The 17,298-nt window shown below is 38.2% G+C and overlaps 1 protein-coding gene across 1 annotated transcript; it reads right to left on the bottom strand.

Moving 5' to 3' along the window:
- Positions 1–4,134: 4,134 nt before the first annotated feature.
- LOC112574906 lies at positions 4,135–15,949 on the bottom strand. Its single transcript, XM_025256269.1, has 15 exons — positions 15,654–15,949; positions 14,246–14,364; positions 13,611–13,745; positions 13,068–13,268; positions 12,289–12,423; positions 11,506–11,712; positions 10,759–10,875; positions 10,318–10,521; positions 9,834–9,939; positions 9,179–9,248; positions 7,930–8,631; positions 7,303–7,442; positions 6,525–7,016; positions 5,712–6,064; positions 4,135–5,296 (listed from the first exon to the last, which is right to left on the bottom strand). The coding sequence occupies exons 1-15, from the start codon at positions 15,668–15,670 to the stop codon at positions 4,875–4,877; spliced, it is 3,420 nt and encodes a 1,139-aa protein (XP_025112054.1). The 5' UTR covers positions 15,671–15,949; the 3' UTR covers positions 4,135–4,874.
- Positions 15,950–17,298: the final 1,349 nt, after the last annotated feature.

The raw sequence follows: 17,298 nt of genomic DNA, 5'->3' as shown, positions 1-17,298 counted from the left end.
TCACAATCACCGTGTAACGGGGTGTAAATACCCCTTTTATTGCCAAACATTTATTCCTATAAGCTTGTAGGCAGGAAGGCTTGCTAAAAAAAACTGAATCCATCGGCGACAAAATGCGTTATGATATTTTCTTTCAGCGCTCCAACCATATACCTTTTTCAATCGCTTCCCTTCAGACATTTGGGAAATAGTATCCTGTTTACCTCGTCATGGTCCGTAGAAAAAAAAATGTGCATAGCTATACTTTTGAGCTGTCTCTTCTGATTAATGCAAAAAGAAAATTTGTAATCTTGATGTCAATTCAGTAGTCATCAGTTTAGCTTTAATGGAAAACCGTGTGGTTTAGATGGCAAAAAAAATTCATATAACAACAGGCCGGCCACATAGACTAAATCTCTGCTCTTGGTTTTGTTCTCCGGTGTAAATATTTAAAGCTTTGCTGGCCGGCGATAGATACGCATGCGCAGATAAATTAGAATCGCTATCTTGGTATACGGAGAGATAAAACTATTTTGAGAAGAGTAGCTGGAGTCTTCCCCTGTGGGACCCCGGGGTATGCTTGCCTAGCAAGCATTGTAAGAATAGGGTCCCTGCCATCCAGCCAGGCATGTCGTAAGAGGCGACTAAGGTGGACACCTCACCTAGAGGTAAAATAGGTTGTGGTAGGGCTAACAACCCCACCATGTAAAAAAAATCATGTTACAGAAACTAAAACCAGAGAACTCGTCACAGATGGCGAAGGTAATGAAGCACACCAGGTGACTGGACTAATGACGGACGACAGCCAAACCCGAAAGGGAGCTGGCGCCCCGACAGCGGATTTACTGAAGCCGAGGCAAAAGTTGAAGGTGGGGTGCTGGAACGTCCAGACCTTGTACCAGACTGGCAGGATGCTCCAATTAGTCAAGGAGTTTGACAACTACAACTTGGACATCCTGGAGTCAGTGAGGTTCAGATGGACCGGCACGGGAAAGAGGAGACTAGCGTCAGGACATACCATCTTGTTCTCAGGAAGATCAGACGCTCAGCACTCTGAAGGAGTAGCTCTACTCCTCAACAAGAAAACGGAAAAGGCACTGCTGGAATGGAAGCCTTATGGACCCAGGCTTTTGAGAGCAAGATTCCATTCAAAGTACACCAAGCTGACAGTGCTAGCTTGCTATGCACCAACAAATGACTCTGAGGCAGAAGACAAGGATGCTTTTTACGATCAGCTCCAGGCAGCCTCAGAAAGCGTTCCAGCCCACGACATGTTGCTCATCATCGGCGACCTCAATGCCAAGGTGGGAAGTGACAACACCTACAGGGAGCATGTCATGGGCAAACATGGAATTGGAACCATCAATGACAACGGAGAGAGACTGGCAGACTTTTGTGAAGAAAACAACCTACTGATTGGAGGAACACTCTTCCCACACAAAGACATCCACAAGGCAATATGGACATCACCAGATGGGATCACAAAGAACCAGATAGACTATGTCATCATCAACCGAAAATGGAGGAGCTCACTTCAGATGTTAGAGCCTACAGAGGAGCAGACGTTGCCAGTGACCACACTCTGTGATAGCCACAGTTTCTCTGAAGCTGCGTCGATCACGAGGAAAACAGGCACGTCAGCAGAGAGTGGACTCCGGCAAACTAAAAAATCCAGCCACCGAAAGGGCCTTTGCTATGGAAGTAAAGAACAGGTTCCAGCACTAGGAGACCAACAAGAGATGACCTTAGACGACTTCAATCGAGTCTTACAGGAATCAGGAGAGAAAATACTGGGCTTCCAACGAAAAAGAAAGAACAGTGGATCAGAGAAGAGACATGGAAGAAGATAGAAGAGAGAAAGTCAGCCAAACAAAGAATCAACAGCACCAGATCTGAACGCCTGAAGGAACAACTCAGACAAAAGGTATACAAAACTAAACAAAGAGGTAAAGAGGATGGCAAGAATCGACAAAAGAGACCATATAGAGAAACTGGCAGATGAAGCAGAAAATGCAGCAAGTAAAAATGACCTGAAGACACTGTACAAGATAAACAAACAGCTAAACAACGGGTTAAGAACAGTGATGTTCCAGTGAAAGACATGAGCGGTAATGTTATAGAGGGAGAGCAGGAAAACTACAGCGCTGGAGGGAACATTTTGAGTCGGTTCTGAACAGACCAGATCCCCTCAGCTTGCAGACATCCAGCCAGCAGCTATAGACCTTGACATCTGCACAGACCCACCAAGCCTGGAAGAAGTGACAGCAGCAGTCAAGACAATGAAGAGCGGCAAAGCACCAGGGGCAGATGGAATAACAGCAGAGATGTTGAAAGCAGATATAAATGTGACAGCTCCAAGCTGACTGAAATCTTCAGGCAAATTTGGGAATCAGGGCAGGTCCCTGTTGCGTGGAAGACAGGGCTCATCTTCAAGTTACCCAAGAAAGGAGATCTTGGAGACTGCAATAATTGGAGGGGCATAACACTTCTTTCCCTCACCAGCAAGGTCTTCAGCAAGATTGTTTTGTCAAGACTGACGGCAACTCTTGAGAAAGACCTCGACCACAAGCAAGCAGGATTTCGCCCTGGGCGATCCTGCTCTGAACACATCTTCATTCTGCGACAGATTCTGGAGCAGAGCAACGAATGGAACACACCGCTGTACATCAATTCATCGACCTGGAGAAGGCTTTTGACAGCATCCACCGCGAGTCCTTATGGAAGATCCTGAGACATTACGGAGTCCCTGCAAAACTTGTTCAGGTCATTGCAATGCTGTACAGCGATTTCAAATCCCAGGTTGTCTGTGACACGGAGCTCACAGACCCCTTCAACGTCAGTACCGGTGTGAAGCAGGCTGCATTCTGTCGCCGTTCCTCTTCATCCTGGCCATGGACTGGATCATGAAGACTTCCACCAACAGTGAGAGGAGAGGATCAGATGGACCATGACTATGACAGCAACAACAACGCTGGAAGACTTAGACTTTGCTGATGACATTGCCCTGCTGTCACACCGCCACCAAGACATGCAGGAAAAAACAAAGGCCTTCTCAGAAAACAGCTGGAAACCTTGGCTTGAAGGTCAGCACAAAGAAAACGAAAAGGATGAGAGTGAACGCCAGAGTCCAAGACAGCATCAAACTAAATGGAGAAGAGATTGAGGAAGTTGACAGTTTCACCTATCTTGGGTCCAAAATGTCAAACACCGGGGATGCGGAGGTGGAGATTCGAGCCCGACTGGCGAAAGCCAGCCAGGCCTTCGCCTCACTCAGGAGCACATGGAAGGCAAAAAACATCAGCCAGAAGACCAAGCTGAGAATCTTCAAGTCAAATGTGATCAGCACCCTCCTTTATGGATCAGAATCTTGGAAGATGACCAAAACCATCAGTAACAAGCTTGACGTCTTCCAAAACAGATGCCTCAGGCGCATACTTAACATCTTTTGGCCAAACACCATCACCAATGAAGAACTCCACCGAAGAACTGAAACCGAGTCCATCACCACGCAGGTTCAACGAAGGCATTGGCGATGGATTGGACATATGCTCAGCCAGCAGACAGCAGACCTCTCCACAGTCGCCCTACGATGGACTCCAGACGGCCGAAGAAAACGAGGCCGCCCAAAGGAAACTTGGAGAAGAACAGTGGAAAGGGAGATGAAGGGAAAGGTCTGGACATGGGGTCACCTAGAGCGGGTTTCAGCCGATCGACATCGGTGGCGGACTCTGGTTGAGGCCTTATGTGCAACCTGATGCACGAAGAGGAATAGATAGATAGATAGCTGGAGTCTTTCTCTAATATTATTATTTTCCTAATATTATTATTTTCATCACACGTGAAAAAAATATGTATGCTAAACGTAATACGATTTCACGGTTGAAACATTTACATGTATACTCCTTTTTTATATCTGTTAGGCTAGCACATTCCTATCTCTTTTTGTTGTCAATACTTGTCTATACTCCGTCCTTTATTTTGTGTGTGTGTGTTAGAAAGAGAAAGAGAGACTATTTTAAGTTTTGTTGTCGAAAATGATGAATAAGAGTTGTTGAACAATCTACGTTTTTAATGGGGCGGGGTGATAGCAAACATCCATACAACATGAAAAAACCACATATTTATGAGAAGAATAGCCTCTTTCCTTAATGTTTTAGTTGTACTTTTTATTTACAATAAAAATGACTGTACACTGGAAGCGATCGCTTTCACTATTTTAAAACATTTCAAACCAAACTGTAAGTTTTTTTATTACGCAATAGGAAAATATAAAAGAATGATTGATACAGTTGTTCGAGAAAATGCTTTGGCAAACTGAAGGTTAATTTAATCGGCTCTTTTTTCAGATGTTGCGATTTACCTGCCTCATCTGTTCCGTGCAATTGCCCCACACAGATATGTAGTCCAGGCAAAATATCAGCTCAAAAATCATGCATTGCCCATAAAAGAAAAACTATAACTACATTTGGTCTCTTTCTCTAGGAATAGACAAGATATCTGCAATAATCTCCGTTCTAGGATTTATACCAATAAGGTCACTTATAAAAAACGGTTTGCTGCATTTTAGTTTTTAAAAAAATAATCTTTCAACTATTGAATAATTGTTTTTTTCAATAGCTTGTAGACAGGTGGGCTTTGTTTATTTTACACGTTGAACTAGAAGTAATATTTGTTTATAAAAAGTTTATTTTGTAATATTTCATTATTACTTACATTTAAACATGGTTTATATGTAATTACTTGATGCAACTCTGTTTATAAAACCACACGCTGATTTTTTTTGTAACAATCATTACTACACATATAAATAGCAAAGGGATGTCAATTTAAGATGTAGATTATAACATCCTCAAAATTTCTTATATCGAAAATCATTGAGTTCAAGTTGTGTAATGCTAGAAATTATGTTTCTCTGGAATCCTAACCCATATTAGCTGGGAAGTGCAGCTAGTTAGACACCGCACCCTGTTTAAGTAGTCTGGAGGTTTTCCAGGTTTCTTTGACTTTGATTTAGTGGGTGCTGCTTCCAAGAAAACCACAATTTTTCTTTTGATGCCATGAACATCTTTCCCATTTGCTATGAGGACACATTCCCTTGTGTCTTTTAAAATACTATCTGTCTGTGGAGCTTTTATTAACTTTGTCTTGAAACCCAAATTCTTCAGCATCTCCAAGCACATCATGTTCTCCTTCACATCACATTCAGTCAGCAACATCATGTCCTTGTCTTGAAGGCAAAGCTCAGACGCAGGTGAACCAGTTCCAATGCTTGGAGAGTTTGCTGTGAGAGCAGATTCTGAGGTCAAAAGTGGTTTACCTGTGCACACGAAAACATAAAGGTATTGATGCTGATCAAAGCCAATTAAGCTTTTATAGCTTTAAATTATCTGGCTAGTCAACCTGTAAATTAATCGAGCAATCAGATTAAAACTAAAGAACTCAGCTTCCCATTTTATGGACAATTCTTTCAAAGAATCCTTTACTGGACACTCGTTTATGGGAATGGGAAAGGTAAAAAGACTATGTATTATTGGTTATCAAAGATTTTGATACTACAACAGCCACACTGTTGATTTCGTAAACATTTGACTAATGTGTAGTCTGTCTTTATAAATGTATCATTGCAAATGTCTTAAAATGATTAACATCTTGGCTGGCACATGAAGACTTTTTTAAAAAACAAGCAATCACCTGATAGTATGTATTGACTAGATAAAACATTGGTTACTTACCAGTAAACAGAGGTTGAAGATAGCGAATTACTTCTTCGGAGCAGGCTTTACAGTCTTGTGGATCTCCTTCAGAGTGCTCTTCTCCAATATGGTACACGTACTTGACTGATGGACCCTGTGTTGGCGTCCGTGTATTAGAGTCCACAGTCCACTTTGTTATTTTGCAAAGTTCAACTGCGTCTAACACATCTTTCTCTTTCAAAATTACTGACGGACAACTTATAGGATCCAAAAATAACTTTGCTTGCCAGCCAGTTGGAATATTTTCTATGAAACAGCTAGCGAACCACAAATGAACCGTTGGGACCTTCTTTACAAGCTTTTTACAGAAATAGAGGAACAATGTGTCATTTCTGCAACAAAAGATTGCAAAATCTAGGACCAGTGTGTCAGAAAGTTTCTTGTAATTCTAACTAAAGCAAGAGTATGAAATAAGTAAAACTATTTTCCAGGATATAAATCGATACAATATATGACATTTAATGCTTATTGTTTTGTTCTCTTTATTTGTCACGAAGAATGTTTTTAGCTTAAAACACAACTCAATGAAACTAATACAAGTTCAACATAAAGAGATATGTGTCACTAAAAGTTATGTTGCATCAAGTGTATACCATGCTTCTAAGGAATTAGACATACAAACTTTTAATCTCTAACCATTGATCTGCAAAGAGGGAAAGAGGTGATACCAAATACAAGAAAACTGCCTGATAAGTGTTTGTTAGCCGAAAAACGCGCACGTGACACACAAAGTATAAGCACACAAAAAAGTATGCACACGTTCCATTAAATATGTTACACACACAATCTTACCCATCATGATCCACTTCATCACACAAAATAAAGAGTTCTCCTCTCTGTGGAAACTTGTCTTTTAGTACTCTGACAATGTCTTTGGCATTATCTCGTTTCAGATCACAGGCCATTGGAACAACACGACCCTGAGGTGCTTGTTGACTTCCTTCCTTGTGAGTTCTGTCTGTCTTCTTGCCGAGGACCTCACATAACATGAAGGAAGCCGCGAGACTGGTCTGCCACAAGGAGACCACGTGCACATCATGACCTTCTGACATCCATCGTCTTCCGATCAGCTCAAGGGTTCTTGTCTTCCCTGTGCCTGGAGGACCGCAGAGACCAACTCGGGGTGGAGCTTCTTTCAGCACAGACAGGTGGTCCTCATGAAGAATTGTGGTTTCAAAGAGCTTCCCTGTCAGACACACAGCGTGTTCAGGTGTAACGGGCAGAATGTCACATGATCTAGTGTTGGGCACTGGAAGTGGTGACTGTGAGGCTGGACTACAAAACCTGTAACAACAAAAGAATCAAAGTGCAGAAAATCTCATTAAGAAAATTAGCATAAATGACAACATTTATGTCACAGTATCTTCCTCTAAGGCATATTTGTCTTTGGTGTAACGCGAGCTACTTTGATAATCATCTCATTGTGACATTATCTAGTAATTTCTTCTACCTATCCTCTGAAATACAATATAATATGACTCAGTAAGGTTGCTTTAAATTTTTTTTTCAAAATGTTCTTAAACCAGTGCTCTTAAACTTTAAGAAACAACAGTTATATATACTTAGTTACCTGGAAATTATTGTAAGATACTGTTCATAATTGATAATGGAACTGTCACTCTTGAACCATAATTTTGGACTCCTGCTTTTTAGCTCTTCAGCACACAAGCACCTGTCCTGATTACTGACATTTGGAAAGGCGTTTCTTTTCTGGAAAGATGAATAAAAAGAAGAATAAAATGATTATTACACTACACCAATCCAAGAATAATAATTATAAGACTTACTATGGCAAAGATAAATGATAACACTGTGTAAGGTCTAATGCATTTCGTTTGGTGATTGACATAGTTTTACAGAATGATCACGGCACCAAGCCAATACCAAAAATTTGTCAGAACAAAACAGCGCAGCCACCCCCATCCCCTGCCAGTTAAACGAAGGGACATCAATTTAATAATGATCTATTTTCTCTTGCTCTCTCTTGGTTTTACCACCTGCTATCTTTCCTTTTCTTTGTGTTTGGTAAAAAAGAAAGATAAAGCAAGTCTGTGTGTGTGCGCGTGCGTGCTCGTGAGCTCAGAGCCTGGTCTTTCATGAAAGCTAGAGTGCTCTGTATAAATCACGCTCTCTTTTTTGTTTATTAATCATATTATTACATTTCAAAATATAAAATTTCAAGTTTTATCAATTAAACCTTGGTCCCCTTTCTGCGGAACATTGGTAGTGTTAGATTCATTTTCCCGTTACTGTCCACCAGTCCCTCCAGACTGTGTTTCCCCAGCTCGCCTCTAAGAACTCCCTCTGAAATGTTGGGTAGCATCAGTGTTTTGTGTACAGCAAGGTTCCACTGCTGATCAGACAGAAGATGTTGCAGCATGTGCTCTGCATCTAGCAGCTGGTTGACACCTTTCTTGACCTCATCCACTAACTTGGTGTCATCTTGACCATCTCCAGACCCAACACTGCAAGTCTTGACCACAACCACGACTAACCCGTACTGGCGGTGGACAATGAGCAGGTCAAAGTCACCGTAGTTCTGGTCTTGTTGCCTTAGTTTAGCAGGCATTGGAAGTTGGTGACCAGAAAAGGTGTCTTTTAAAGTAGTCAGGTAGCTGTTATAGTTAAACTGTGAGATGACAAACATTGCCTCCTTCTCACTGTCCGCCATGTGGTGAAGATTTTGAAGGATGCCTTGTATGGCCTTGTCGTGCTTCATATCCTCTTCATTGGACGGCTGTGTAATGAATATTTGCTCGCCGGCAAATTCTTCAGATGAATATGTGCTTTTATTTACATAAAGAGATGGCACGAAATAGAAACCTGTTTCCATCATCTTATATATTTCTTTGCTAGATTCTTTCAAGATCTTTACGAAGTTCTGCGTAACATCCTCTTTCTGCAGAGGAAAAAAACACAACACTAATTTTTGTTTTAAATGGAAAGACACAAAACTAACAAGTTTAAATTTTAATAACTTTAGCTCATTAGCAAACTGGAAGCAACAAATCCATTAAATAAAAATCAATTTTAAAGTAATAACTAAACCAGTGTCTGTTGGTACTTTAATTTGGATTCAAATGTAATTTTTAATATATTTTATATTGGTAAACTTATGGAAGAGTTAAATATGTATTAAAAAAGCAAAAAGTAGAATACGAGCTATCAAAAAAGGACATCTAGTCTTTTTGCAATTCAAGAAATCAATCTTTAAAGGAACAATGTTCTTTATATTGCACATGTTTGTATGACTAACTCTCTTCTAAGATATTCTTCTACTCGTAATTACTACCCTGAACAATACATCTGATATCCAGGAGTGAAGATACTGATTTATTAGAAAACTTTCGACAGTTTGGAGTGATTGGTGTTTTCAGTTTTACTATCTGTTGCATGTAAAGTTCTCTATTTTAATAATTAACCAATGAGCCACTTTATTCTCTTACCTTAATGAGCAATGTAACCTGTTCCTCTTTAGAAACTGTTTTCTGTGGTGTTTGCCTCCAAAACAAACATCTGAAAACCATTTTGTAATCTTACCAAACAGCCAGAAAATGATAAGCACGTCATTAGACAGGAAAATAACAAAGAAAGATGGTCAATACACATTCACGCAAAAAGATAACATGCGTACAGACACATAAAAATTCTTTAGGTGACAATCACTTATTTTGCTTGATGTTTATAAGCGTCGTCAATTGAAATGTAGAAGTGCAAACACATAAGAATGCTTTCCCTCATGGTATGTTAAAAGTGTATTTTTGTTTTAGCTAATTACTTATTTTATTTAATGCAGCATTATATTTATTGGTTATTGTCTTTTAGACTAGTGAAATTCTGAAGGTTAATGTCAATGGATTGAACATTTGTCAAGACTAACAATTAATAAAACCTAATGTCCCTCAACAGGTTTGAAAAATGAAATGTTTCTGAACAAACATTTGGAGAAATTACAAAGAGCGAACTCTAATCAGCTGCACCTTAATGACAAGAACCTACACACTTCTGTGGATAGTCTCTTTCTTCCATTAAGAGCGCGTGCAAACACACACACACACACACACACACACACACACACGGCATATATAATTTTTCTCTTACCGACGCTTATATAAAACAATGACGACAGTGATGATGATCGCGATGATAAGCAATAACGCTATAACAGCTCCTACAACAGCCCCGACATCCAGGGAAGTAACCGAGGCTGAAAACCAAATAACAAACTACTGTCTCGAAAATAATTGATGCATTCTCGTTGTTGTTTTTTTTAAATATTATAGATTTTTATATAACTTAACAAATAACATGTGAAACGTGTTTCAGTAATAAAGCACTTTTGCATTTTTAGGGGTGAAAATAACATTTAATTACTGTTTATAAGTAAATATTTATTCACGTTGGTTTAATAGCTTATTTTGTTATCTATAATGCTTTGTCATCTAATAATTGAAATCGATGTCGATATCTAATGACACCTAAAAACATATCCAACTCAAGTTATTCTGAACTGTTAGCTTCGCAGACGTAAAGTGCTGTTGAACTCAGTAAAACAATACAAGAGGAAATGTCTGTTGACACTTACCTGGTGTGACGATGAAGTCACATGACTGAAAGTCACTGGGATCAAAGCCTTGCAGGTGACAGGTGTACGTTCCATTCTGTGTGGGTGAGGAGCGAGGTACTTTGACGACGAGGCGATTGGTGACGATGTTGTCAAACTCGTATCCCGGAGATGTGCTGCAGACTAACTTTCCGTCTGGCCAGGTACAAGTCAGGATGTCCTCGTCTGGAAATTGTTAAAAAGATTTTGTGCAAAATAGTTGAATGGTAGTGTGTGTGTGTGTGATGTACATGTTGCAATAAGCTTGATGTATGTTTGTGTGGTTTGCCACATTTGTTAGAGAGGTGAGCATTATTGCATACACTCTTTTGGGAGAGATCACATATGGCATGTTTGCAGGAACGTTTTGTTTACGTTTACTTATGAGGAGATGAACTCATCACCTGTCTAAATACTAGTTACCTTGGCCTTCACGAACCACCTTAAAATTTTGTCGAGCCACACCAACATCAACATTGAAGTTGCATCGTAGTTCTGTAGGCTGCACTTCCGTGACATTCTGAATTGAACACGATGTTACTGTTCGGGAAGAACAAAACTTCAGCTGTTCACTAAAATTTTGACTTAATGACATGTAAAACGATGTATTTTGAATTTTAGTATTGTCTGAAACACTAAACAAGAAATACTTGGATATAAAGGACAATAGAAAACATTAATACTAGAAGAAAATTGTGTTTTTACTGACTACAAAAAATCTTTGTTTTTCACTTCAGATGCCTTTTCGATAAATTACAACAACTACACTTAATTATGTCTATGTAAGTATAATGCTATGTATCCTATTTTAATTGGTTAAACCATGGTTTTAAAAAGCCGTTGTCAAATTGAATGGATAGCCTGTTTTTATCTCTCTTTTTCTTATCCCTCTTTCTCTTCTTTTCATGTTTGTTTGGGCAAATAAATGTTTTGATATCAGTATGTTAATCTCCGCTTATAGTTATGATTAAAAGTTTGTGAGAGGACCTACAAAAACAAAATAAATTCAGACACTCCAATCTAGGTGCAATTGCATGTATAATAGACTAAAATAAGGATTAAAAGCGGTATTAAGGAATCAGTTCTATGTTGCATAGAAAAGAAACATTTAATTATTATTCGTTATAGTATATTTTAACTAAAAATCTGCCCAAAATTGCTTTTGCCTACTTTTTTGAGCTCTTTGAAGGGAAAAGGAGCAGTTGTTATAGGATAGAATATCTGCTCCCTTGGTCTGACAACTGTATTTTCCTTCCTGATCCTGTGAAGCTCTGGGAATTTTAAGAGTGAGGCGATCCGAGACTTTATTCTCAAAGTTGAATTTTCGAACAGCGCAGTTCAGATTATCTCCCTTCCAATCGCAGTTTAACACAGCATCTGAACATGTGCGAGTGAGGAATGTTATTTTCATTAAAAAAAGAGCAGCACTCCTTTCTCGCTACACTGTAAATGAAAAGAATCTGACAAGACATCAGTTCAGAAAGAAAGTAAAATCACAAACAACTTTTGTATTTCTAAAATATTCAAAATGGGGAAATAACCTTTACACACTCTATAACATAGATTGGTCCTTACATAATAAACTGAAGGGTGTGACCTCACAAAAAATAAAAAGGACTAAATAAATAATGTTTGTAAACAATTGGAGGGACGTTAAGTCTTTATTTAATATCTCTTATTCGATCTTCTTTAAAATAATAAATATTTTTAAACAACAAGGAAAATAATCGTACTTTTAAGTCTAACTTTTCTTTTACAAAAACATAGCAATCATTCCTGCTAATTAAGTAAAATTTGTGGAACTGATAAAAAAATTAAATAAAGCAAACAGAAACTTAAAAAAAAAAACTAGACACAACAATTGTTTTAACACATCACAAAAATATAAAAGGAATGTTATATTCTTAGAGTTGAGCGGTGGTATCAACGAATATTGCCTATGATTCACAATACCTGCATCACCACGGATAGGATAATGATAGACGGTAAATCCTAATTTGGACTCGTTGAGGTCTTTTGGAAAGAAACATGACAGAGATGTTTGTGTGTCAGGCTGGACGGACGGGACTTCACAAACGGATTTGCCATCTGAAATAAAGGAACTTTTCAGTGAATGAAAGTCCCGTTAGACGAAACTCTCCTTTTTTAAAAACGTGTTTCATACTACAAACATTTCTAAAAACTGAAAAGTTGGTTTACTGTCCTTTGATGAGAGGATATATTACTCTTAGAATAACCCTGTATGTATATACAAATACCTTATTGACATAAGTTTAGTATTCTCAAATGATTGCTTCCTTATGGACACGGATTCAAAGCGCTGCACACAAAACTAAAAAAAAAAAAAACAAAAACAAAAAACAAACAAACACTCAACTATGTAGAATTATGAGTATTAGCAACCAGATGACAGGCCGAAGAATTAAGAAGCTGGCTGAACTGTACTCCTAATTATGCAAAATAGTTCTTAAAGAGAAAGGTTTGGTTCCGGATTTGAAGGTTTGAAAATGAAGATTCTGCATACAGACAGGAAGACATAGAAATGCAAACAGTGAGGCCACAAAAAGAAAAGAAGCCCTTGCCCAAATTTTCCCATAGCAAAGTAAGGAGAGCAGCAGTCAGACATTTATTAAAGACAATTGTTAGCTTAAATGTGTCAATAGCAACATTGCAGCTCACATATCTCAGTAGTTTAGTACTTACAATGAACACTATTTCTATGATAGACTTACCTAATAAAAGTTTCAAATCACAGGTGCTAATGGAGTCAGGCCCATAACTAGCAATCTGACAAGCGTATGAGCCAATCTGAGGTCCTGAAACTACTGGAATCTCAAGGAATATTTCCCTGGATATTTTTTTGCTGAACTTGTATCCTGGTGCAATGAAGCAGTCGACATTTCCCGACAGCCACCAGCAGTCCAGCACTGCGTCTTCAAAAGTAGAATAAAATTAATTGATTGACAATTAATCACACAATAAGCATTACAACTAACAAGAACATGTCTCACTATTAAGCCAATAGTTACCATCAATATGTAACACGGTATGTGATATTATAAAAAGTGAGATGTTTTACAGCTGTCGACTTGAAATTTATCTTTAAACGGTTAGCAAATGATCAGAAAATCCAGATCTTTTAAGTAAGAGTAATTTTCAGTGGACTTTTCAGAAATAATACCAGCAAGTAAAATGATCAAATCGAATGGTGATGAGAAATTAAAAAGAAAAAGCTTTTAAAAAACTATAGAAGACAGTGGTACATGTTTGCACACCTGGACGTTCCTTGTTTCTGTAATAGTAGACAGTGAAATCCCTCCTCGTCTGTTGAACATTTTCAGGAAAATGACAAATCAGCGAAGTGTTTCCCTTAAACTTCACGGACTGAACGCTGCAGCTTATTAGGCCACCTTTATCATGGAAATAGAAAAAATAAACAAATATGATTCTTATGTCTACAATGAATACAATTTCTGCATTTATAAACCGAATGAAGTCACCATCCCGACGATTATTTATGACCAGTTACATATACTTGTTAGTTTTATGTGCAGATATATATATACTCATTTGTGACCTGCCACCACCTAAGTCTTAATTAAAATCTCTATATTTTATAGATACCAAAAGCGTACTTCTACTCCCAAAATTGAGTTTGAAGTGTGAAAGCACAATGGCGGCCATTTTAGGAGAACGTTAGTAAAACGTTTTCCATCAATCACACAAGGTTTTATATTGGCAGTGTGTACCTCAAACTTCACAATCATTTTGGACAATGGCAAACACATCAGACTATATTGTTTCAAATCACACAAATACGAAAAAGTAATAAAAAAACAAATGGTGACTACGACTAAATGAGTCTCACAAAAAAGAAGAAAAGTGGAGATAGAGAAAAGAACTGTCTCACCTTGCGCAGATACTGTGGCACGAGATGATGTGTAAAGAGTCCAGACAAGTGCAGCTACAACCAAGTGAAGAGTAAACGACGATTGCGTGAGATGGATGTCCATTTTACTACAAGTCAACCTAAAACATAATCAAGTGTTAGTGAACAGTATCAATCTGTTTGGTTCAAGTGAGCGTCCATTATATTTGGTTTTATTCTTTGCAACTCGCTTTGAGCCAAACTTGATTTTGGTTAAAGCACTTTGTATATATATATTAAATTCCCTTTTTATATTCTGCTGTGCATGCATGTTTCTGTGAATGCGTGTTCACGAAGGTGCACTTAATGCCTGCACTGAAAGGTGCGACTGTATGTCTCTAAAGTGCTTTGAGTCGGGTGATACTCAAAAAATGATATGTTTCCAGCATTTTAGAGAAAAAGGAGTTTGTAAAAGTACAGTTGCAATGAGAATTATACCAATTCGCTACTTCGAGGTTGACATTCGTGCTTAAGATAATTGCTGTTGACGACTTGCTACACTAGTGTCACTCGACTGAGCAGGTCAAAGTTAAACGTGTGATAAAGAACTCTGCACGGAGCTTGTTTAGAAACTAGAACACCTCAGTTTTCAAACCAAGCACAAGTAGCTCCGCGCGTAGACACACAAAAAAAAAAAAAAAAAAAAAAATGCATGACAAGATAAACCCGTCATGGGACAACGGTTGGGTGGAGGTGAAGGTGACTCATGAGACAGGTGCCTGGTAGCTTAATTGTGAGTTACGAAGTCGATATACCCGAACATTCACACCCGACTTCAACGCGAAGCGGTTTATCATACAAATCAGCTTTTGTAAGCTACCGTGTGGGCGGCCGCACGGCGGGCTGTGTAGTCTGTGTTGTCTGCATTGCGTAGCAACTTCACCCTTTGACCTTTCAGCAACACTTAGTTGCAACACTACACATTTCATTGTCAATATCTCTTTCTCGTTTGTAATCTATATAGTTTTTCAATCAATCACAGCAGACATGTTTGCACAGATATTATGCGTTTATATATTCCTTGTGCTACCTATAATAATGAACAGAATAATAAAGGTAATAAAATACTACGGCAGGTGCTAGCAGAGGAAACATTTCCCCAATCTACTGCTTACTTTGAATACTACTACTTCCTGGTTGGAAGTAACACACAGGTAAACAACACCATGACTATGATAAACCCGCCATGGCCGTCTCTGTGTCTTGGCAAGCCCTTATCTCATCTTATATCTGTGATCGCTCTAAATATATACATGCATTGTTATCCTACATAATATCAGGCTACTGCACCGTGTTAACAGCCATGTATTTGAACTGATATGGAGAATGCTGAACAAAGTATACTCACAAACCGCGTTTAAACATGTCGCGAACTCAACACAGGACTTACCTTGAAGTCGCAAACATAAACCTGTGTCTTGTGCATGGATTTCCACAGGGATGCAGCTAGATTACATGCAACAAAAACCCAGGTTCATTACGAGAAAAACATCGAGTTTTTTTGTGCTTCACTTTCTGAGAAAGAGTTCAGTCGCCATTGTGGATGTCTACAAAGCTATTTTAGCACAATGGTTACCTGTGATTCCTCACGCGTGAGATACAGGTCAGTTCTCAAGCGATGTCGACCTTATAGGCCTTATCAAACAACATGTTAAGAAGGCTTATCTAGCGTGCTGAGCTTAATGGAATTGAGGTTAGTTTGAAGTATAAAGGGTGAGACATTGCATGAGAAACCTCGACCGTCTTGTATATATATATAATCGGGAATTCCCCTTACTTCCCACCACCTTCGATCGTTCCTTTCTAATCTTTTGTGTGTGTGCAACGGTGATGATAGCGATGATAAAACATTGAGTGTACTTTGTACAGTGATCCTTTAGAGAATGAGTACTTGTCACCAGAAATTTGCAAGAAAATCAAAAAGGAAGAGCAATCAGTTACATGTCGTGGGGCTGAAAGTCAAGGGAGGCAACACCTGAGCAATACAATTCCGCAATTTTATATCATGTGGTGCTTAGAGCGTCTGCTTTTCTTCGCCACTTCAAATATTTAAGTTTGTCACACACACTTCCATTTTCTAAATAGATTATGATATGTGCACGATTTAAAAAAGGCAATGTCCTTTGACAAATACATTTCAACTGAGCTATTAAGCAAACATTACTTCACTTGTGACACACAAACATACAGTCACACTTATAAATATAAGAAAAATTGGATAAAGCTAGTCAATATTGAAACTTTAATTGATTTTACAGCTCCGTAGTAATAAAAACTAACTTAAGAGGTCCAACTTACTAGATAGAATAGGTTTGACTCGGGCGATTGGGAGGGAGATTGAGAGATAAGTAATTAGTCTTTAAATATGGATAAATACATTTTTAAGGTTACTATGACACATACATTTTACTTAAGGCTTGTAAACAATATAAATATGTCAAATTGAAGAAGATTCTCTAAATTGATCCAAAGTTAAGGAAGAAGATGAGGGAAAAAGCACTATAGGAAAGTAGGGGTAACACTTAGCATTCACATGAATCACTTTCATCCAGTATACAAGACAAAGTCCAAAGTAAAACAGTAAAACAGGTTTCAGGAATTAACCTGTGGAATGCAAAGTCAAGAAAACACCCAACTAATTTTACCTCTATATCTTTATTTGTTAGAATTATTTTGATGTTCTAAAAAAAAATTAAAAAAGACTTGAAGCAGGCATGTGTATGCATGCATATGGGTACCGTTCTGAAACTGTGTTAAAAAGACTTAATTGTAAATTTTTTTATTAAATGCGAAGAAAATGTTTCTGCTTACACCAAATAATCTTTGCACATAAACTACATACAATAAAAACAGAAACAGATATTTGCATTACTGGACATACGAATGTATTGTATGTACATGTTGTGTATACGCACGTACACATCTTCCACTGGACGGAAATGTATTTGACATATATATATATAACACTAAAAGGAGAATAAACATGCACATGTTGCAATTTTTATATTAAGCAGACATTTCCTTTGTTTTTTCTC

Source organism: Pomacea canaliculata, linkage group LG11 (assembly GCF_003073045.1).
Source record: "Pomacea canaliculata isolate SZHN2017 linkage group LG11, ASM307304v1, whole genome shotgun sequence".
Lineage (NCBI taxonomy): Eukaryota > Metazoa > Mollusca > Gastropoda > Architaenioglossa > Ampullariidae > Pomacea > Pomacea canaliculata.
The sequence above is the reverse complement of the archived record's forward strand: the minus strand, read 5'-3'. Positions and strand labels throughout refer to the sequence as shown.

Bases quoted from the DNA above. Each gene is read 5' to 3' on its own strand.
- LOC112574906 (XM_025256269.1), bottom strand. The intron at 8,632-9,178 runs GTAAGAGAATAA...TTTCCTCTGCAG, and splicing joins AGGTTACATTGCTCATTAAG to AAAGAGGATGTTACGCAGAA. The intron at 7,017-7,302 runs GTAACTAAGTAT...TTGTTGTTACAG, and splicing joins TATCTTACAATAATTTCCAG to GTTTTGTAGTCCAGCCTCAC.